The sequence below is a fragment of the Sceloporus occidentalis genome, unplaced genomic scaffold (assembly GCF_023333645.1).
Source record: "Sceloporus occidentalis isolate IW3139 unplaced genomic scaffold, rSceOcc1.0.p SCAF_5, whole genome shotgun sequence".
NCBI classification, from domain to species: Eukaryota; Metazoa; Chordata; class Lepidosauria; order Squamata; family Phrynosomatidae; genus Sceloporus; species Sceloporus occidentalis.
In genome coordinates, this window is record NW_028316985.1 from 24,771,079 (window position 1) to 24,789,686 (window position 18,608).

General features: G+C 41.7%; 2 protein-coding genes across 7 annotated transcripts in view; one reads left to right on the forward strand and one right to left on the reverse strand.

Annotated features, from left to right (window-relative positions):
* Positions 1 to 3,847, forward strand: part of LOC149311778 (uncharacterized) — a 21,536-nt gene extending 17,689 nt beyond the window's left edge. For all 3 annotated transcript variants that reach the window (XM_089527892.1, XM_089527894.1, XM_089527893.1), the window contains exon 10: positions 3,760 to 3,847. In XM_089527892.1, coding sequence (XP_089384018.1) covers positions 3,760 to 3,813 — 54 coding nt within the window. In that variant the 3' untranslated portion in view covers positions 3,814 to 3,847. The remainder of the gene's footprint in view (positions 1 to 3,759) is intronic.
* Positions 1 to 11,804, reverse strand: part of ADCK2 (aarF domain containing kinase 2) — a 14,894-nt gene extending 3,090 nt beyond the window's left edge. For 3 of the 4 annotated variants that reach the window (XR_016281499.1, XM_089527897.1, XM_089527895.1), the window contains exons 1-7: positions 9,961 to 11,804; positions 8,088 to 8,234; positions 5,479 to 5,607; positions 4,583 to 4,678; positions 3,805 to 4,056; positions 2,033 to 2,161; positions 186 to 239 (exon numbers count right to left, since the gene is read on the reverse strand). Coding sequence is in view for 3 of the 4 variants with exons in the window: in XM_089527897.1 (XP_089384023.1) it covers positions 186 to 239; positions 2,033 to 2,161; positions 3,805 to 4,056; positions 4,583 to 4,678; positions 5,479 to 5,607; positions 8,088 to 8,234; positions 9,961 to 10,899 (1,746 nt within the window). In the remaining variant the exon portion in view is untranslated. The remainder of the gene's footprint in view (positions 1 to 185; positions 240 to 2,032; positions 2,162 to 3,804; positions 4,057 to 4,582; positions 4,679 to 5,478; positions 5,608 to 8,087; positions 8,235 to 9,960) is intronic. The other variant, XM_089527898.1, reaches the window with a different exon arrangement.
* Between the last annotated feature and the right edge of the window lie 6,804 nt (positions 11,805 to 18,608).

The following is an 18,608-nucleotide window of genomic DNA, read 5'->3' on the forward strand; positions in this document are numbered from 1 at the left end:
ACTTAATGTTTAGTCGTTGAACTTGCACTGTTGCTTCTGGGAACCTTTGGATTTTGGATGCGAGCATCAGGAAATGCAGACTCTGAAATCCTAAGACTTCTGAGTTCAAGATCAATTGGACATCCTTTTGCTAGCATGGTACCGTGCAATAGTGAAAAAGAAGTAGATCACACAGATAATCTCACCTGATGGGTCATCAATAGTTTGAAAACACTGGACAGCAAGTGTGCAACTTGGAGCTGGAAAGCAAAAAGTTAACAATGCCATTTGTGTAATGCACCAGCATGCCCTAGTTACCATAACTTAGCAATAACTTTAATAGATCCTAAAATTAAACTGAAAATTATGGCTAGTATCCTGTTAGTCAGTTACACAGTTACACAGACATAAGTCCAACTTAAGTGTAATTGTTTTTAAATATGATTGTTAAGGTGTTTTAACTTACTCTGTCATGGAGCCACTTGAAGCCCCACTCTGGGAGAAAGGCAACATATAAATGAAATAAGTAAATAAAATAACTTAAGTGTGCACAACTCATTTGTTTAGACACTGCAGAGGTTGGAATGCTCTACTGATCATTCAACAATCAAACTCCCCCACTCCAAGCACACCTTTTAGTTGTTTCAGACCCTCCAACAGTCATTTATTGGCCAAGTGAGGATGCTGGGCTGGGGGAAGAGAAGCATCTAGTTATGTCCCTTTAACTGGATACACAGCAATGACATCATCCTCCAGAGGACTCAAGAGGTCTGGGAGGACGCCTGTGGCTGTGTGTCTAGCTAAAAAAACATAGCCTGATGTTTCACCACCAGCATCCCTGCTCAGAAAATGGCTGTGCTGGGGGGTAGAGGCTGCTGCAGCAGCAGAAATTTGGGTTTGAGGTTGCAAGAGGGAGATGTGTCATAGTTCTGTCTGTATAGAGTTACATGGCGTGTCTTCCAGTACAAGATCTTGCCCCATGTTTCCAGTGACATTGTCAAGTTTTCTTATATTTACTCAACCCTCCTCCATCATGTGTTTACTCATGTGAAAAGCAAAAGGTGTTGAGGAGAAGAGACTCGGCTGCTCATGGAAGCTCTCCACATGAGCCAAGACCCTAATATTCCTGTCTTCTGGTTTATGCTAAGAATTTTCATAGCGACATCTCCTCTTAAGACCTATTGCTTTTCCTGTGAGCAAGGCAACAATAGAAGAGAGTGTGATAGCATGCTCCCTTCACATATTGAATGCTTAAAAACACCTGGATATTACGGCCAGCTTGGGGTAGTGATCCAAGTGTTTGACAAGGACTCTGCAAGACCAAGGCTCAAATCCCTGCTCAGTCATGGAAACCCACTGGATGACCATGGGCAAGTCACTTTCAGACTTAGAGAAAGGCAATGGCAAACCCCCTCTCAATAAATCTTGACAACAAAAGCCTATAGTAGGGTTGCTGTAAGTCAGAATTAACCTGAAGGCACAGATCAACAAGAAAAAATAGGGTAGTGTGACTTAACTGAGGCTATGGCAAAGAGCTTCTGGCATCTATATAAGTAGACAACTGTGCCTTTTCAAATGTTCTGACTCCAATTCTCATAACCCCTTACCAGGGGTCATGCCATTTGGGGCTTTTGGAGCTCAAGTCTAAAACATTTATAAGGCCATAGGTTCCGTGATACAATCTATAGATTATGAACACCTTCTCTCTATTCCTCTTCTCTACAGATAACATGGGCTTTAATTTAGTGATTATAATGTTCTGATTTTTTTTGAACCAGGTATATAGGACAAAGTATGATCCTCCAGATGTTTATGTGCAGCTCCCAGCATTCTTCACCATTGGCTATCCTGGTCTGAGTTGATGGGATTTGCAATTGCACAGCATCTGGAGGGCTACACTTTGCCTGTTCCTGCTGTAAATTTCACCTGATCCTTGAGATATCAAAAGACAGGAATCTAAAAATTGTACACACATTCAGGAAAGTATACCATATGCTTTGAATTAAAGCATACACGCTCAATAGAAAGCCATGCTTTAATTCAAACTACTGACCTTTCCAAGTGCTATAGTGTTGCTCCTGGCTTCTGTCACTAACTCTGCCATGTCAGCTTTGAATCTCTCCACATCCTTGCATTGGTTAGCTCTGGAGTGATGAAGAATCAACTCTGCCACTCTTTCCCCCTGTGAAAGAAACCATAACAATTGGTTACTCAGCTGGGTCAGACACCAGTTAGGTTCCTTGAAGAGCAAAACTTCCAGAGGATTTCTCCCCACAACCAACCATTCTATTTATAATCTCCATCAGTAACTTGTTCAAATTCATATCCCATGCCTAACAACCTTGTAGCTTGAAAACCAAAGGCCAGAACAAGCCAGTGATGTAGATCCTTAGAAGGTTCAATGCAGACACAATACTCCTGGTTTCTTAACCATGGCTGGGAGATTGGGTATTGGTGATCCAATCCCATTCTCACTTCTATAATGCACAAGTTCTCCATATATTGCCATTTGCCTGAACAATATCCATGATTAGTATTAACCACGGCTCTCTCTTAACTAAGGTTTGCAAAACTACTTCGAAATTCTGATTGTGAGCTCTAAAGAGAACTCTTGCAAGTGCTAACCTTGGTTGGTAGCAGTGCACACCACAGTGTAAAACTATGAAAATAAAGGAGGCTGGTTAAATAGTCAAAGGAATTTCCTGCTTAACTAGCACACAGCAGCTTCACAAATGCAACTGTGGAAATGCCAGAAGGGATATACAAATCATTCACTCACATATTTTCAACTCTTTATCCAATGTATGAAAGAGAAAGTTATGCATTACTCCCAGTGCCAAAAGGACATCTTGAGCATCCATATCCTTTAAAAGCTGTTCCACAGTAATATGCAATACCTCAGAGCTTATCAGATTGCAAGTCATTCTATTCCTGGCACTTAGCCACCAACCAGAGAAAGTCAGTGTGGTCTAGTGGTTAGAGTCCTGGAGTGGAATTAGGAGGAACCAAGCTGAAAACTCCTTTCAGCTTTAAATTTGTGGGATGCTCTTGGGCTCGTCACACTCTCTCAATCTGACCTATCTTATACAGTTGTTCTGGGGATAATAAGGGAAGAGTCACATAAGCTTTTGTCTTGAACTCGTTGAAGGAAAGGCAGGTATAAATGTAAAATATAAATAAATGACTATTCTACCAAATATCAAGCTCTCAAAATTCCCTTTTCAGAAGGGGTATTTTATGTAAATATGTATTATGTAGACATATTTCAAAATTTGCACAGCTGTTGCAGCTCTCCTCAGAGCACGAAAATGAACAGAAATAAAATTTAGGAGAACAAAAAAGCAACCTTACACTGACCCTGAGAGACTGAACAAAAGGTAGTAATAGGTCTATTATTTTGTAGAGGTAAGATAATTCCCAGTAAGAAAAACAAGTCAACAGTCCAAGCCAAGAATCCAAATTATGTCACACATTAAAGAGCAAATACAGCAATACTAATGTAGCATGCTCCAGAGATCAAATTTCTGAGTCTCCATTCAGTTATGTGGCTCCCCTGGATTAGTAGTTCTCTCTCAGCCTGCCTCACAGGGTTATTCTGAGGATAAAAACAGAGTGGGGGAGGAAAGAACCTTAACACATCTCTTCATCCACCTTAAAAGCCATCCTAAACTCCTTGGAGGAACCGAGGCTAAAAATGTAATGAATATATAGACCTGTGTAAGGCTGCTGGACACATAACCCAGAGCATATGCACTGACACTACTGACATGTTTTCCCTAGGCTCCCCATATATCCAGAGAGGCTCGCCATGAAATCAAGTCTCACCTGTCCTAAAACCACAGCTGTGAAAACTGCACGGAAATTCTCAAGGTCGGCTGCCTGCAACTCAGCTATGATTCCTGCATCCAGAAGCACCAGTCGGAGTGGCGAAGGAGAAGGCTGCACTTCCAAAATGAATGTGTCCAACAGATCCACAATGGCTGTCTGGTCCTCAAGGTGGTTATGGAAGCGCTCTGTTCCCTGGACCAGGATATTTCCAGGGTGCATATCAGCATGTACAAAATTATCCACAAACACCTAAAGGATTGAAAAATCACAGTTTTTTAAAGCTCTCCTAACTTAGGAAGAAACTGTCTGGATGTAAAGAACTTCAGGAACGGTTCCCTTGAGACTGTGATCACCAGTAGAGGCCTGCTAGATGGGTGCATAGAAGAGGACTATCTCCTATGTCGTTTCCATGCTGAGAAATATATTCAGAATTGCAGTCAGTTCCCACTCACACTGCTTTTAGGAAAGATGTGAGAACACATCTCTTCATCCACCCTTTTCAACTGTTTTACCAATTACTGTGGCGAGTCTGAATGAATAGTTTTAATGGTTTTATCTACCGTACATATGTTTTAATTTGTTTCTATCTGTTTTCAGTTTGTTTGAATGATGATATTAGCTGCCGTGAGTGCTGCTGCACTCTTTGGGGGAAAAAAGTCAGGTTAGAAAAACAATAGATAAATAACATTATGTCTACCAATTTCTTCCCTTTTAGGCTCATTGTGAAAAAAATTAAGGCAAAAATAGGAGCCACTATCCTAAGAGATCCCCTTACCATCTTTAGAAGCATGTCCATACCCATCTTGGCTAACTTCCTCTGCAGGTCCATTGTGCCCTTGGTGTGCAAATACTGAGATATGGGCTTGCTGTCCTGAAACAGAAATAATGCTAAATCAGGAAGGGCCCACACATTATTTATGACAAACTCTTCCAAGATACACTATAGGCACTTTGGAATGGAATGTAGGGAAGAAGATATAATCCATTCATCAAGTAGAATAACAGAGTTGGAAGAGATCACAAGAGCCATCTAATCCAACCCCATTCTGCTACACAAGAATACAAAACCAAAGCACTCACAGATGGCCATCAAGCCTCTGCTTAAAAACCTCCAAAGGAGGAGATTCCACCACTCTCCAAGGCAGCATGCTCCACTGTCAGGAACTTCCTCCAAATGTTTAGATAGAATCTCTTTTCCTGTATTATATTCATTTACAGTGCGTCCGTGCATGGCTTTCAGCATCTGAATCCGAGCAGCAATACAATGAATGGCACATGCGCACCACTGCACTGCCGTGCCCGAGCCCCATTATATTCAATGGGGCTTGGGCATACACATTTATCGCCTTACGCGGGGAGGTCCAGAGTGGATCCCCCACATAAGGTAAGGGTCCACTGTATATCTGGCCTTTCTCCAAATAATGGGACTCAAGGTAGCTAACAACATTTTAAAAGCCATACAGATTAAAAACATTACAAAATTTAAATGAAAATATAAAATATACCCTTAAACAAGCATATATTGGGGGGGAAATGACATGCATTCAAAACAATACAAATAGAATCCTAAAACTGTATAAGATAATCACTGATAAACTGTCTGCTCTTATCGACAGCTATTTAGAGATAGATAAGTTGGCCATCCCTGCTTTACACAGATAAGAATCTTACCTCAAAGGTTTCTACAAGTATATTTCTCGTCACGAAAGTGTGGAGCGGAATTGGGAACTTTACATAATCCACATCTCGGAAGTTGAAGCGGAAGCGTTCCAGGTTCCTTGCTTCATACCGTAAGTCGATCTAATGTGGAGCAGCAAAAGGATTTGAAAGAAAGTTGCCTAATGCAGAGATTGCCCAGCTGTGCAACCTTTGTAGTATGGGAAGTAACCAGTAGAAACGTTCAGTGGAAAACCACAGTCACTTGCCATGATGGCTGGGGAATTGTGGGAGTTTTCATCCAAAAAAAGTAAAATTTCCAAGTCAGCAGAATACAGGTTCAGCTTCTGAGCTAACATTTTTTCTCGGGGGAGGGGAGAAACAAACCCATTTATTGAACCACAAATCACCTCACTGACAACATCAGAAATAAGAAAGGATTCAGAAATTCAGGTATAACCAGAAAGAAAGAACTGGGGACCAAAATCTGTGACTGAGTATGGCTTAATGATTAGAGTGTCTGTCCAGGATTGGGGAGACACATCCTTTATGCCATGAGATTCACTGGGGGACTTTAGGCCCATCACTAGCATTCATTTTAGCCTACCTCACGCAGCTGAAGTAGTCTGTACAGTACTAGGAATAGCAACAACAGTGACTTTTTACATGCTAAGGATTACAACTAGATAGTAACTTGCATCCAGAATAGGGCTGCATCTATACTTCAGAATGAATATAGTTTGACATCACTTTAATTGCCATGGCTCAATGCTATTGAATTCTGGGATTTGCAGTTTTGTGATCTATTTAGCCTTCTCTGCCAGAGAGCTCTGATGCTACAATAAACTACAAATCCCAGGATTCCATAGGATGGGGCCATGACAGTTAAAGCAGTGTCAAACTGCATTAATTCTGCATTGTGGCAGCAGCCTAAGTCAATTGGACTTTGTTCCCATTGAAATCAGTTTCCAGTTTTTAAACTAATATCTAAGAAGACAGGCCAAAATAAAGCTGCTTTGGGTCCCTTTGGAGGTATGCTGTTTAAATGACACATGCATCTCAATCTCAAGAGGCCAAAAGCTGCACTCTAGTCCTTAGGACTGGAGCGTGGCTTTGGCGTGGCTTCTGGCCTTTTAGGACACATGCATAATTTAAACAGCATACCTCCAAAGTGAACCGAAGCAGCTTTATTTTGGCCTGTCTGTACAGGCTCTAAGTTTCTATTTGGCATAAGCTTTCATTGGCTTCAACACACTTCCTCTGATGTACATGCAGCTGAAGAAACAAGTTGCAGTTAGTCTTTAAGGGCTGCTTGACTCTTTGCTGTTGTTTTTACTGAAATCAATGAAGTCAAGCCAGTGGGAAACACTCTACTGGCTGTGCTGAATCCAAACCAATGCATATGAAGTGCATTGAAACCACTATACAGAAATCAAGTACCATACATACCACATCATATCAAGTGCCAATTTTTATGCAGGAAAAGGAGCAGTGTGGTGTAGTGGTTTGGGTGCTGGACTACAATTCTGAAGACAAGGATTTGATTCTTAGCTTGGGCATGAAACCCACCCTGGGCAAGTCACACTCTCTCAGACTGAGGAAAGACAATACGAAACATCTCAGAAAAATCTTGCCAAGAAAACCCCAAGATAGGGTCACCATAATTCAAAAATGACTTGAGGGCACACAAAAACAACAAAAGGCGCACATACACAGAGAGAAACAGAGATCAAGACTTGAGGGAAAACCTAGGTTTCAATGGTTCCTAAACTTTTGGACCTTAGCTCCCAGAATTCCTGAGTATTAGCCAAGTTGACTGGGAATTCTGGGAGCTGAAGTCCAAAACATCTGGAGGACTAAATTTTGGGAACCACTGCTTTAGACCATCACACCTCCATGAACACAATGGGCCACATCTCATTTTGAAAGCTAAGCAGGGCCAGGCTGGTTAGTTCTTGGAATACCAGTGACCTCCAGGTAGGGCTAGGAAAAAAACATGCCTGGCACTAGTTTAGGCAGTCACTAGCAGTCCGAGTCTGTAGCACTGAGTTAGCTGGAACAATTATCTGATGCCCTAAAAAAGCAGTGTCCTGTATGTGTAAAAAAAATGGGGAGAGGGGATCTAAACAGCTTAATGTCAGTGCAGAATGTTGGCTAGCTGTTGTGCATGGAATGGTTAGTGAGGGTGGGATGGATGGAAGGGCTGGAGCCTTGCTCACCACCCCGCAACATTTTGTTGCGTCTGTGCCCAAAGTTATGTAAACACTGAAGACAATTCTATCAAACTGAGCCTTCAAAATATTTGCTATGAAAAGTACCTTGAAGTCTTGATTTTGCCAGCAAAAACAAAAACAAAAACAGGGGAGGGGCTGGGGAATTGCAGAAGACTGAGAGAACAAGTACTCAGAATAAAGGTAGTGCAGAAATAATCCAGTTTAAGACTGCTTTAGCTGCCCTGGCTCAGTGCTAGGGAATACTGGGAACAGTACTTTTGTCAGTACCACAAAAATGGTGCCACAATAAACAACAGTTCCCAGGAATCCCTAGCATTGAGCCAGCACAGTTAAAGCTGTCTTGAACAGATTATTTCTGGAGTGTTTTTTGTACCTTAAACTGCTTCCCACCTGCTGAATCATGAGTTTCTCAAACTCCTCCACAATCTCTGTCAGGCTCAGCCACTTCACACCTGGGAGAAGCTCAATGAACCGACTGCCTGTCTTCATTAGGAACAGATCTATTTGGACTTGTTGAACTAAACCAGGGTGCAGCACCTGTACAAGAGGAAAAAAGATAGCCAGATCATCTCTTATGGGCTCAGAATATACTGTACTCACATTTAACCAGGCAATCAGTGGCTTCTCTATCAATAGGGTAGTGAATTTGTTCTGGGTTTTAGTACAAACTTTAAGCAGCTAACCAGAGTGCCAAACGTATTTGAAAGATCAGTTTCACAAACCCATTGACTTGAAAGTCATCACTTGCCGCTGCAGTCTATCATCATAGTTGTAGTATAAATGTTAAAAACAATCTCTCTTACAGGAATATGATTCTGATGCTGCTCTTGTGAAGCTTTCATTTAGTTCACCAGGTCTGCTTTAAACAAACTGCGTGAAAGTATTTGGCCCCTAGTCTTTGTTAAAACAGGAGAGCAGTGTTCCATCAATTAATTGCTTAGAGTAATTGACTTTTTACAGATAGACCATGGACTGAAAAGTCCCCACCATCATGATATCTTGGGCAGATTTGAAATATAAATGTTGTCATTCATAAATGTCATCATTAATACAAGTATTTATAAGAACTGCAGAACACAAGTACCATCTTTGACCTGTCATTTTCTCAAGGGAGGAATGCCACATCTAAGGACAAAGAAAAGCTACTTTCTGCTACAGAAATATTACTTTTAATCTCTATTGAGATTAGTATCTTTCCCTACTTCGCACCATCCAAATGTTTTGTATTATGAGTCCCATCATTCAGCAAACATGACAAGAGTCGTAACACAAAACATCTGTATGCCTTTAGTTTGGGAAAGGCTTTATTAAAGCCTTGGGAAGGTTATTTATTTCCTTACTAAGCCTCCCAGAAACTGTGGGAGTTGTAAATCCATGCTTCTTAGTGATGCTCAAAATGGAGGGCATTTTGAAATTCCTCCTAGAATCATAGAGTTGGAAGAGACCTCAAGGGCCATCCAGTACAACCTCCTGCCATGCAGGAATGCACAATCAAAGCACCCCTGACAGATGGCCATCCAGACTCTGTTTAAAGCCCTCCAAAGAAGGAGATTCATTCACACTTGGAGGGAGTGTGTTCCATTGTTGAACAGCATTTACTGTCAGGAAGTTCTTCCTAATGTTGAGGTGGGTTCACTTTTCTGGACAAAGGGTTGACATGTAGGACAGGTCCCAGAAAAGGACGACATCTGGTCACCCTGTATGGAGCAAAGTTCAAGCATATCCAAAATTCACACAACAGTGATATCTTTAATGGGGCTAGCCTTGGGGAACCAGATGTCCTAACTGCAAAGGAGGACAAAGTGCCACATCTCAGTGATGCCCAAAAGGAAGGATATTTTGGAATTCCTCCTGGTCAGAAATCTGAAATGTTGGGCACGTCCTGGAGCAGGACGACATCTGGTCACCTCACCCAACGTCCATCACAAAGATTGAACTTGCCACCTCATCTTCTCCTTACCTACAAGTTTTGCATTTCCATGGCTATTCTCACACATAGCCTGCTTATGGCTATATACATCTGTCTCTGGGTCTGAACCCTCCACTCCACACATCTGAGGAAGTAGATTTAAGTCTATGAAAGCTCACAGACTTAAATCTACTTCCTCAGATGCTTGGAGTGGAGGATTCTGACTCAGAGACAGATGTATACAGCCATAAGCAGGCTGTGAGAATACCCATGGAAATGCAAAACCTGTAATCAAAACAAGTAACTTTTCCCATCTTTGCCAGGTCCAAGTACACATTCGCTAATACAGTCTACCTTAACGGCCACTGGAAGAAGTCGATCTTTCTTGGGATAGGATAATGATGCACTTGGATATCCAGAACTTGAATCCCAATGTACTCTTCCACTGACACCGTCTTTGTAATGCAATCCATGGTCACCATAACCTTCTGGAAGATCTTCATGCTTCCTATTCCAAAGCCACCTGAAGAGTCCACTTAAACCCAAGACTTGCCAAGATTCCAAGGCAGAACTGAACCCAGAGCTCTTTGAGAGATCTTTCAGTGCTGGTTCTCCAAGAGCAGAGATATCCACATAAGCTTTGTATACCTGGGCAACGCAACCAGACCCAACAGGTTCATGGCTTTCAAAGGTGAAGACTTTTTCCCAGCTGTCCCCGAATGCCATACTCAAAGATTGTTTGGTGTAATCCCAAGAGTGAGGGGTCACCTTGATGTGCAGCTTGGAGAACTTGAGGCAGAAGTCTTCCGAAAAAAGATCTCGCCTGGTGCTTGCCCATTGCCCCAGCTTGATGAACGTGGGCCCGGATGACTCCGTCACTTTTAGCAGAAGACGGACCCAGAGCGAGGCAAAACTCGGAGAGACGTAGGTGATGGGGTAGAGCCAAAGAAAAGGCCCAAACTTTAGCAGCAGCACAAAGGCTCGGATCACAATGGAAAAGAAGAGCCTAACATGCCAGAGGAAAGCAGCATTGTCAAGGTGGGCTTTTCTTTGAGGGTGAAGACTTGATAATTTCTCACAACTCACACTCTGTGGAAATCCTCCAGTTCCCCAGGACAGTAAAGTTAGCTTTACCAGGCCTTTGCCCCTGAACCACTTTTGGAGTGCACTGCTGGAAGAGGCACCAACAGACTTTCTACCCCAGTTTCTTAAAAAATGCAAGGTCTTCCTTGAAGGGAGGAATCGGACCTTAGAAAGAAAAATCCGGCCAGTGCAGTAACAACAGGTAGTCATCTTAGTGGTGAGCAGGAGACACCAGAAGCCTGGAGGAGAAGACTATGGAAGCAAACATTCGAGAAGAGGAACTGGGAAGGACGAGTTTCAACACAGTTTCAACAGAGTTTGAGCCAAGAAGGTTGCATGGCCTCCTCCCTGCAAGCAAAGTCTATTCTTGCATTCTGTTGGAGGATGGGAACGCCTGGATCTGGCTGTGCAACTTTTGTAGTATGTGAAGTAACCAGTGGACACCTTCAGCGACTATCATCCCCAGAAAGCCACCAGTAGAAACCTTCAATAACAATCATCCCCAGAAAGCCACCGGTGGAAACCTTCAGTGACAATCATCCCTGGAAAACCATGGTCACTTGCCAAGTTGGCTGAGGAATTCTGGGAGCTTTCATCCAAAAAAGAGGTAAGATTTCCAAGGTCAGCAGAATACCAGTCCAGCTTCCAATCTGGCATTTCTTCTCCTGAGGAGGAAACAAACCTATTTATGGAACCACAATCCACTTCAGTGAGAGCATCAGAACTAAGAAAGGATGCAGAAACCGAGGCGTCATCAGAAAGAGAGGAACTGGGGGAGCCAAAATGTGTGACTGAGGAAGTAAAAGGCCCCCCAAGGCAGGCAGCTTCAATCCTCGGTGCCAGCAGGTAGGAATCCTAGACCAAAGAGGGAGGAAACCCCATCCTCAGTCCGCTTTACCAAGCTCGGCCCTGGCTGCTGGCTGCATGCATCCCAGGAAATGGGTCCCTTTGCCGGCATCTTTCCATCCTGAGATGCAAGGAGGGGATTGCAAACCCTGCAGCTGTAGAGAAGAACCGGGTCTCGCTGCAAAGGCTTGGAAGCGCCTCCACGTGGGGGGTCCTCTTCAAAGGGTTTGGCGTTCCATGGAACGTTGGGGAACAATGGAACCAGATCAAAGGGACCCGAAGGAATCCCAACGTTCCAATTCTGAAGACGTCGCAGGGGAGGAGTCTCCGCCTCTTAAAGGGGCAGCGTGGGAAAGAGCTCTTTCAGGAAGAAGCAGGGCTCTCGTGCTGGCATTGCCCACGCGTGACCAGGGTCCAAACTGCAGAAATAATAACCCAAAGGCAGCATTTCAGGGGTAGCAGAGTTGGCCCTATAGCAAATAAAAAACAAACAAACCACCAATCCATGATAGCTTTATGTGGCCAACCAAAATGCACAATTACATCGTGCATTTCCTAGACTTTGAGAATCTCCCAGTGACCACATGGCCAGAGGGAGGAGGTGCCACAGGCCTGCAAGTAATGCCTCTCTCTGCCGTGTGAACTGAGAGTAGAAAACAGGCCTATGACTAATATCTTCGATCCCCCCCTCCTGTATGGGTTTTAACACCTTGCCTGATGAAGAAGCCAGTGGAGCGCCGAAAGCTTGCAACATGTAATTTTGCATTTTGGTTGGACCTGATAAAGGTATCATTGTTCGGTGGATTTCAGAAATACTCCAGTTCGAGACCGCTTCAACTACCCTGGCTGAGTGCTAGGGAATCCTGGGAATTGTAGTTTATGGTGAGCTCTCTCACAGAGAGAAGGCTAAATGTCTCACAAAAGTATAGTTCACAGAATTTATTTAGCATCAAGACAGGGCAGTTAAAGCAGTCTCAAACTGGCTTATTTCTGCAGTGTGTCTCGGACCCAGATGCCCTAAGCACAAAGGAGAACAGCAAGGCACCGCAAAATGCAGGACTTTGCAAGAAAAAACATATGACAAAACAAAAGCTCAAAACGCACCCACAGGAAAATAAATCCCTGCTTCTTCTTAGCCACACTCAAAAATGGGGGACCTTTGGGAATTCCTTCTGGACAGGTGATCAAATATCTAGTCCAGTCAGTGTCTCATTTATTGCCGAGCGGAGTCCAAACCGTCTCCACCAAAGAGTGTTGGTGCCTCACAAAGCTGCAAATCCCAGGATTTTGTCGGGTGGAGCCAAAAGTGGTGTCAAACTGCATTATTTCTAAAGTGTAGGCCGGGGCACCCTAAGATGCTCAAAAGATGGTTGTTTTATAAGTAGAGAAAAACAGTCTTGAAAAGTTTAGGGTGCCACAGGCCTGCAAGGGCTTCTTGCTGTGTGCCTTCTTGGAGTGGTTTCTGATTTAGAGTGACCCTGAGGCGAACCTATCACAAGGTTTTCTTGGCAAGATTTGTTCAGAGGGGGTTTGCCTTCCCTTTCCTCTATTTGTGCAAGGTCACACAGCAAGTTTCAATGGCTGGATTGAGATCTGAACTCTCCTCTCCCAGAGTTTCAATCAATACTCAAAGCACTACAACTGTGCTGAGTGCTATAAAATCACTCCCATGTCTTAATATAATGTCACCACTGGGTGGTAGTACACATAACAATTTAACCAGTTCATTGAAGGATTGCCCTGTCAAGTACTGCCAGCCTTCCTCATTTGTGACTGACTTTTCTGGATTTGATTATTTGCAGATTTGATTAATACAGTATGTTTTTTCTGGGAATCTCTAGGCCCTCAAGTGCTGCTCTGCTGGAAGTGGACCATGGAGTCATGCTGGAGGATCTAGATAGTCTTATTAAAAACAATTCTCTGGGTATTTGTAGATTCTCTAGTGTGATTCCATGGTCACCTTCCTCCAGAAGTTTGTGTGTGTATAATTTGAAAACAAATAAACCATAAAAGGATATGAAGCCTATCTTCCAAGAGACATGCTTTAACCCATTCATACGTTCTTTCCATACATTCACTTCCCCCAGCAGATCTTTGTTCTTAGATCGTTTTTATTTGTACTGTTCCTTATATAAACTTATGATATGATTCTGACATGTACCTTCTAAAGTGAATATATATATATATATATATATATATATATGTACAAATTATAAGCAATTTCCACTTTAGTCTTTGAAACCATTAATTGCCAACTCCCCTCACTCATCACACAGATATTTAATTATTTGTTCCCAGTCTTGTATATATTGATTTGTACTTTTCCCTTTCAGCAGGCATGTTAATTTATGCATTTGCTGAAACCCTCTCAGGATCCCATAGTCAGCATGGCCTTGCTGGCTGGGGGATTCTGGGAGTTGCAGTCCAAAATGTAAATTCCCCAAGTTCTAATTTGTCACTAGGACAAAATGTGGTAATGGCAGTTGTCTTATTTATTAAGCTTCTAAAAACAAGGATTACAAGAACAGGTATGTGAGGAATCTCTGGTCTATCTTATGTTTTGGTCAGCAATACCCATCAACCCTCTCCAGCAGGTTCAATGGTAAGGAATTGTGGGAACTGAACACTATAATTTTGAAAGTAGTGTTTCTTGTCCTGATGCCTACTTAATTTGTAACTTAATATAACTATGGACTGTTGCCTAAATATAAGCTTTAGGAAGATTAACTGTCCATTTATCAGCTATTCTTCTTTGCAGATGGGTGAATCTGACTCTAATGAAAAAGGAACTTCTCCTGCAGTCTCATCTCTAGTCCTGATTCTATTGTCAGTTCTGTTTCTGTCCTATAGCAAAAGGCATATGAAAAACTGAGACAGCTCTATAGCCAAGAAGATACAATAAATTTCTAAAACAAAGTGTGCAGTGGGATGGTACTGTATTATTACTTCATGGTTATTTGCACTTAGCAAATGTCAGATAGCCAGTGCTTCATAACATTGTATAAAATAATGTGCTTATAAATCATTTTGGAATATCTCTACTGCATGTGGGCATCAGAGGAGAAACAGAAGAGTGTGAAGAACCTAAGAAAAGCCCTGCTAGATCAGACCAAAGGCCTGTTTAGTACAACATCCTATTTCAGTGATGGCGAACCTATGGCACACGTGCCAGAGGTGGCACTCAGAGCCCTCTCTGTGGGCACACATGCTGTCGCCCTAGCACAGAGTTTGCCAGAGTTTCTTACTAGAAAGCCAGAGGGACGTGGCACTTTGCAATAAATAAGTGGGGTCTGGGTTGCAGTTTGGGCACTCGGTCTGTAAAAGGTTCACCATCATTGGCCTATTTCCTGCAGTGACCATTCAGATGCCTGTGGAAATTGGGAAGCCCACAAGCAGGATATGATGGCAATAACTCTCTCTTCCTCTCATTCTGTAGCTACAGATAATGCACACTTCCTCTGATCTTGAAGGCAGCCTACACCTCAAATGATAGACATTGATAGTCTTAACCTCCATACATTTTCCAACTGCTTTTAAAAGCCATCTAAACTGGCTGTGTCCCATTTAGTTAGTTGGTGTTAACGTTATTTTATATGCTAATATTCCAACATGTTCACATCTTGAATCTGTTTTATTTGTTTTGCCTGCTCTTCATGTAATATTTGTAATTTTTATTGACTGCCCTTGTTTTTATATTTCTAAACCACTCCAAGGGCATTGCCAGTTGCATGGTATATAAGCATTTCAAATAAGTAGGCAGTGATACCAAGTCCCCATTTAAAATTATTGTTTCTCTCCAATTCTTATGAGGATTAGATTAGCATTCTTTGCTCTAAAACTGTAAATAATACTAGGTACTTCTACTATTTGTTGTTGTTAACCACCCTCAAGTAGATCTCAACTCATGGTGATCCTGTAGATGAGACATCTCCAAGACTCCCTATCCTCCACTATTCTTCTAAGTTCTTGCAAAGTACATCCTACATATTTTTGTTGTTCAGCTTGTCTCCTTTTATACGTAGTGGTCTCCAAGGTAGCTTTTCAGGAAGAAATGTATTAGAATCAACTAGAACAGAATAGGAAACATGGTTCTACATATGTTATTGAATTCACCATAGGGCAGGATTGGTAGAAGATTCACTCTAGCAATACCTGGAGGCCCCATGTTCCTCATACATCAAGTAAAATATTATTCTTGTTATTTGCCATCAAGTCAACTTTGACTTATGATGACTGTGAAGAAGAGCCCTGTTCATCAGCTGCCTTGCTCTGGTCTTGCAAACTCAGGACCATCGCTTCTTTGAGTAATTAAATCAATCCATCTTTACTGCAGTCTTCCTCTTTTTATTTTGCCTTCCACTTTCTGTTGTGTGTGTTGTTTGCCTTCAAGTCGTTCTGATTTAGGGTGACAGTAAGGTGACCCTATCATGGGGTTTTCTGGGCAAATGTCTTCAGAGGGGGCTTGCCATTGCCATCCTCTGAGGCTGAGAGAGTGTGACTTGACCAAGGTCACACAATGGGAAGTCGAAGGCTTTCATGGCTGGCATCCATGGTTTTTTGTGGGTCTTTTGGGCTATGTGGCCATGTTCTAGAAGATTTTCTTCCAGACATTTCACCAGCATCTGTGGCTGGCATCTTCAGAGAAGATGCTGGCAAAACGTCAGGAACAAAATCTTCTAGAACATGGCCACATAGCCCAAAAGACCCACAAAAAAGTCACACAATGGGTTTCCATGGCTGAGCAAGGAATCGAACCCTGGTCTCCAATCATAGTCCAACACTCAAACCACTATCCCACACTGGCTCTCTGCCTTCCACTTTATCAAGCATCATTTAAATAGTTCAAAAGATGGGGGGAAATCACAACATAGTACTGAAAAACACTGTATGATTTGGGTTTATTTTTCTTTTCTTTTAACTCAGATACATACAAGCCATCTTTGGTATAAGCTCCTGAAGCAGCATTAACTCTTTCTTCTGAATGAGCTCATACCTAGTTTGTTCAGATGTTACAATATTGAGCCCATCATAGTAATGCTCTTTATTTATCTAGCAGAACATATATATAGTAAACATATGCAACATCAAAAAGGAGAAAGTATTCACTATGGATGGCACTGATTTAAGACTAACTGTCTGTATTGCAGTTTTCTGTATAAAGGATTAAGTTGTTTTGCATGTGAATATCTTTCCAGTAAAATTCACATGCTCTTCTAAAGAGCTTGTGTTTGCCTTGTGTCGAAGACTAGCAGATTTCCCTTTTGTAAAGTGCCAATGCTCTTGGAGTGAAAACTCCACCACATATTGTCTGACACAAAGAAGTCTTTGTGAAGTGGGTTCTCTTGGACATTGCTCTATAAAATAGATCTTGTATGCTGCTGCACAGGGCTTGAATGTCATAGACACATGGAAAAATGCCACCCTGTTCCAGTAACATGATGGACACAGTCCAAATATCTCTTAATCCTAAATCCAAAATGGAGATTCTAGATGGTTAGTTTTAATGGCATTTGTGTAGCAAAATTTCCATGTAAATCATACTCTTCCAAAATGTCACAGGTGAAAAAGAGGCATGTGCAATGAAACATACTCTTTGTATGAGTCCCTTTCCACTGGCCATATACATGATACTTAGTTTAACATAAGCTATGTTCACTTACTCTACAGTGCCTTTCTGATTTAGTGAGAATGTGTAACTCTAACTCTCCAAATGATGCTGAGCTTCTACTCCCATAAATTCCACCCTCTATTAGCATGCCTTTCCTAAACATATTCTGTGCAGGAATTCAACCCGCAACTACAACAGTTGCCCATACCTACCTCATCATCTCGGCACAATAATTTTCCTCTGAATTGTATTTTGCAAAGCAAACATGGATCTCCTAGTTTGTTGTGGTCCCCCCCCCCCCCCCGTCATTTTGTGGCTTATTGGACTGTGGAACAGTATATACATCCTGGAGTTGTAAGTAGTTTCTTGTCCAGTAGATGGTGGTCATAGAGCCTGTTTAGGATTACATATAGTACAATCAAGATTAAACCACAGCAAAAATACAGTATCAAGATCATTATCAAGACCACTACTATTCTTCTGTCCTGTCTGTGAGGATCAGTTTAAGAAGATCACATATCAGGTGAACAAGAAGTGCAAAGAATATATAAGAAACACATTATGCATTTAACAGTTTGTATGAACTGGACATGTTTCAGATTGGCTAGCTTCTGGTAAGGCAATGATGTGTATGTGCTATGCGCATTATAATTGATTGCATTATTGAGATAAAACAAGAGATGGGAAATTAATTAATTAAATAGTTTGTGATTAGGGCAAGATTGTGTGCATTTGTAGATGCATTCAATTACTGAGATTAAAATATGGGAAAATGTCTTCTGAACCCATAAATAAGTGAGACAGAATACTATAACCAGAGCAGGGGGGTGGGAATGAAAATTTTTGTGACACATTGCATCTGAGGAAGTAGACTTAACTTTATGAAAGCTCATGCTGCCAACTTCTTTCTTTCAGTTAGTCTCACCAGATCTCTCTACATACTGTTTAAAAACTAATGCATTTATTATGACAAAAGCTTTTGTAGAATTTTGTGTGTGTGGGGGGGTATAATAACCATTATTCTATGTGTGTGTGTGTGTGTGTGTGTGTGTGTATGAATATATGTATAAACAGTTATTTTTGGTTGGCAAGTACATACATTTATGAGTGTACAATATCATGATTCACATGGAAATGAGACTAAAAATATATAGCCCATGATAACTCTATTAAAGCTTTAAATATGTGGAAAATGAACATTTCCTATTACCTCCATTCTACCTTTGCTAACTTAATTAAGAACTATAGTGAGACACAAAACTTCGCTCACAACTGTAGCGAAAGATGTTAGAATCCAGCATCTTCAGTCATTGTTCAGTGGAGTCTCTGAAGATTTGGTGGTGTTCAAGAATTGCGTCTTCAGCCACAGCATTTCCTGGTATGTTAGAGAGAGACTATAGATTACCATTTAAGTTTATCTAGTAATAGTAACATATATACTATATTAAATTATCACTTGTTACTT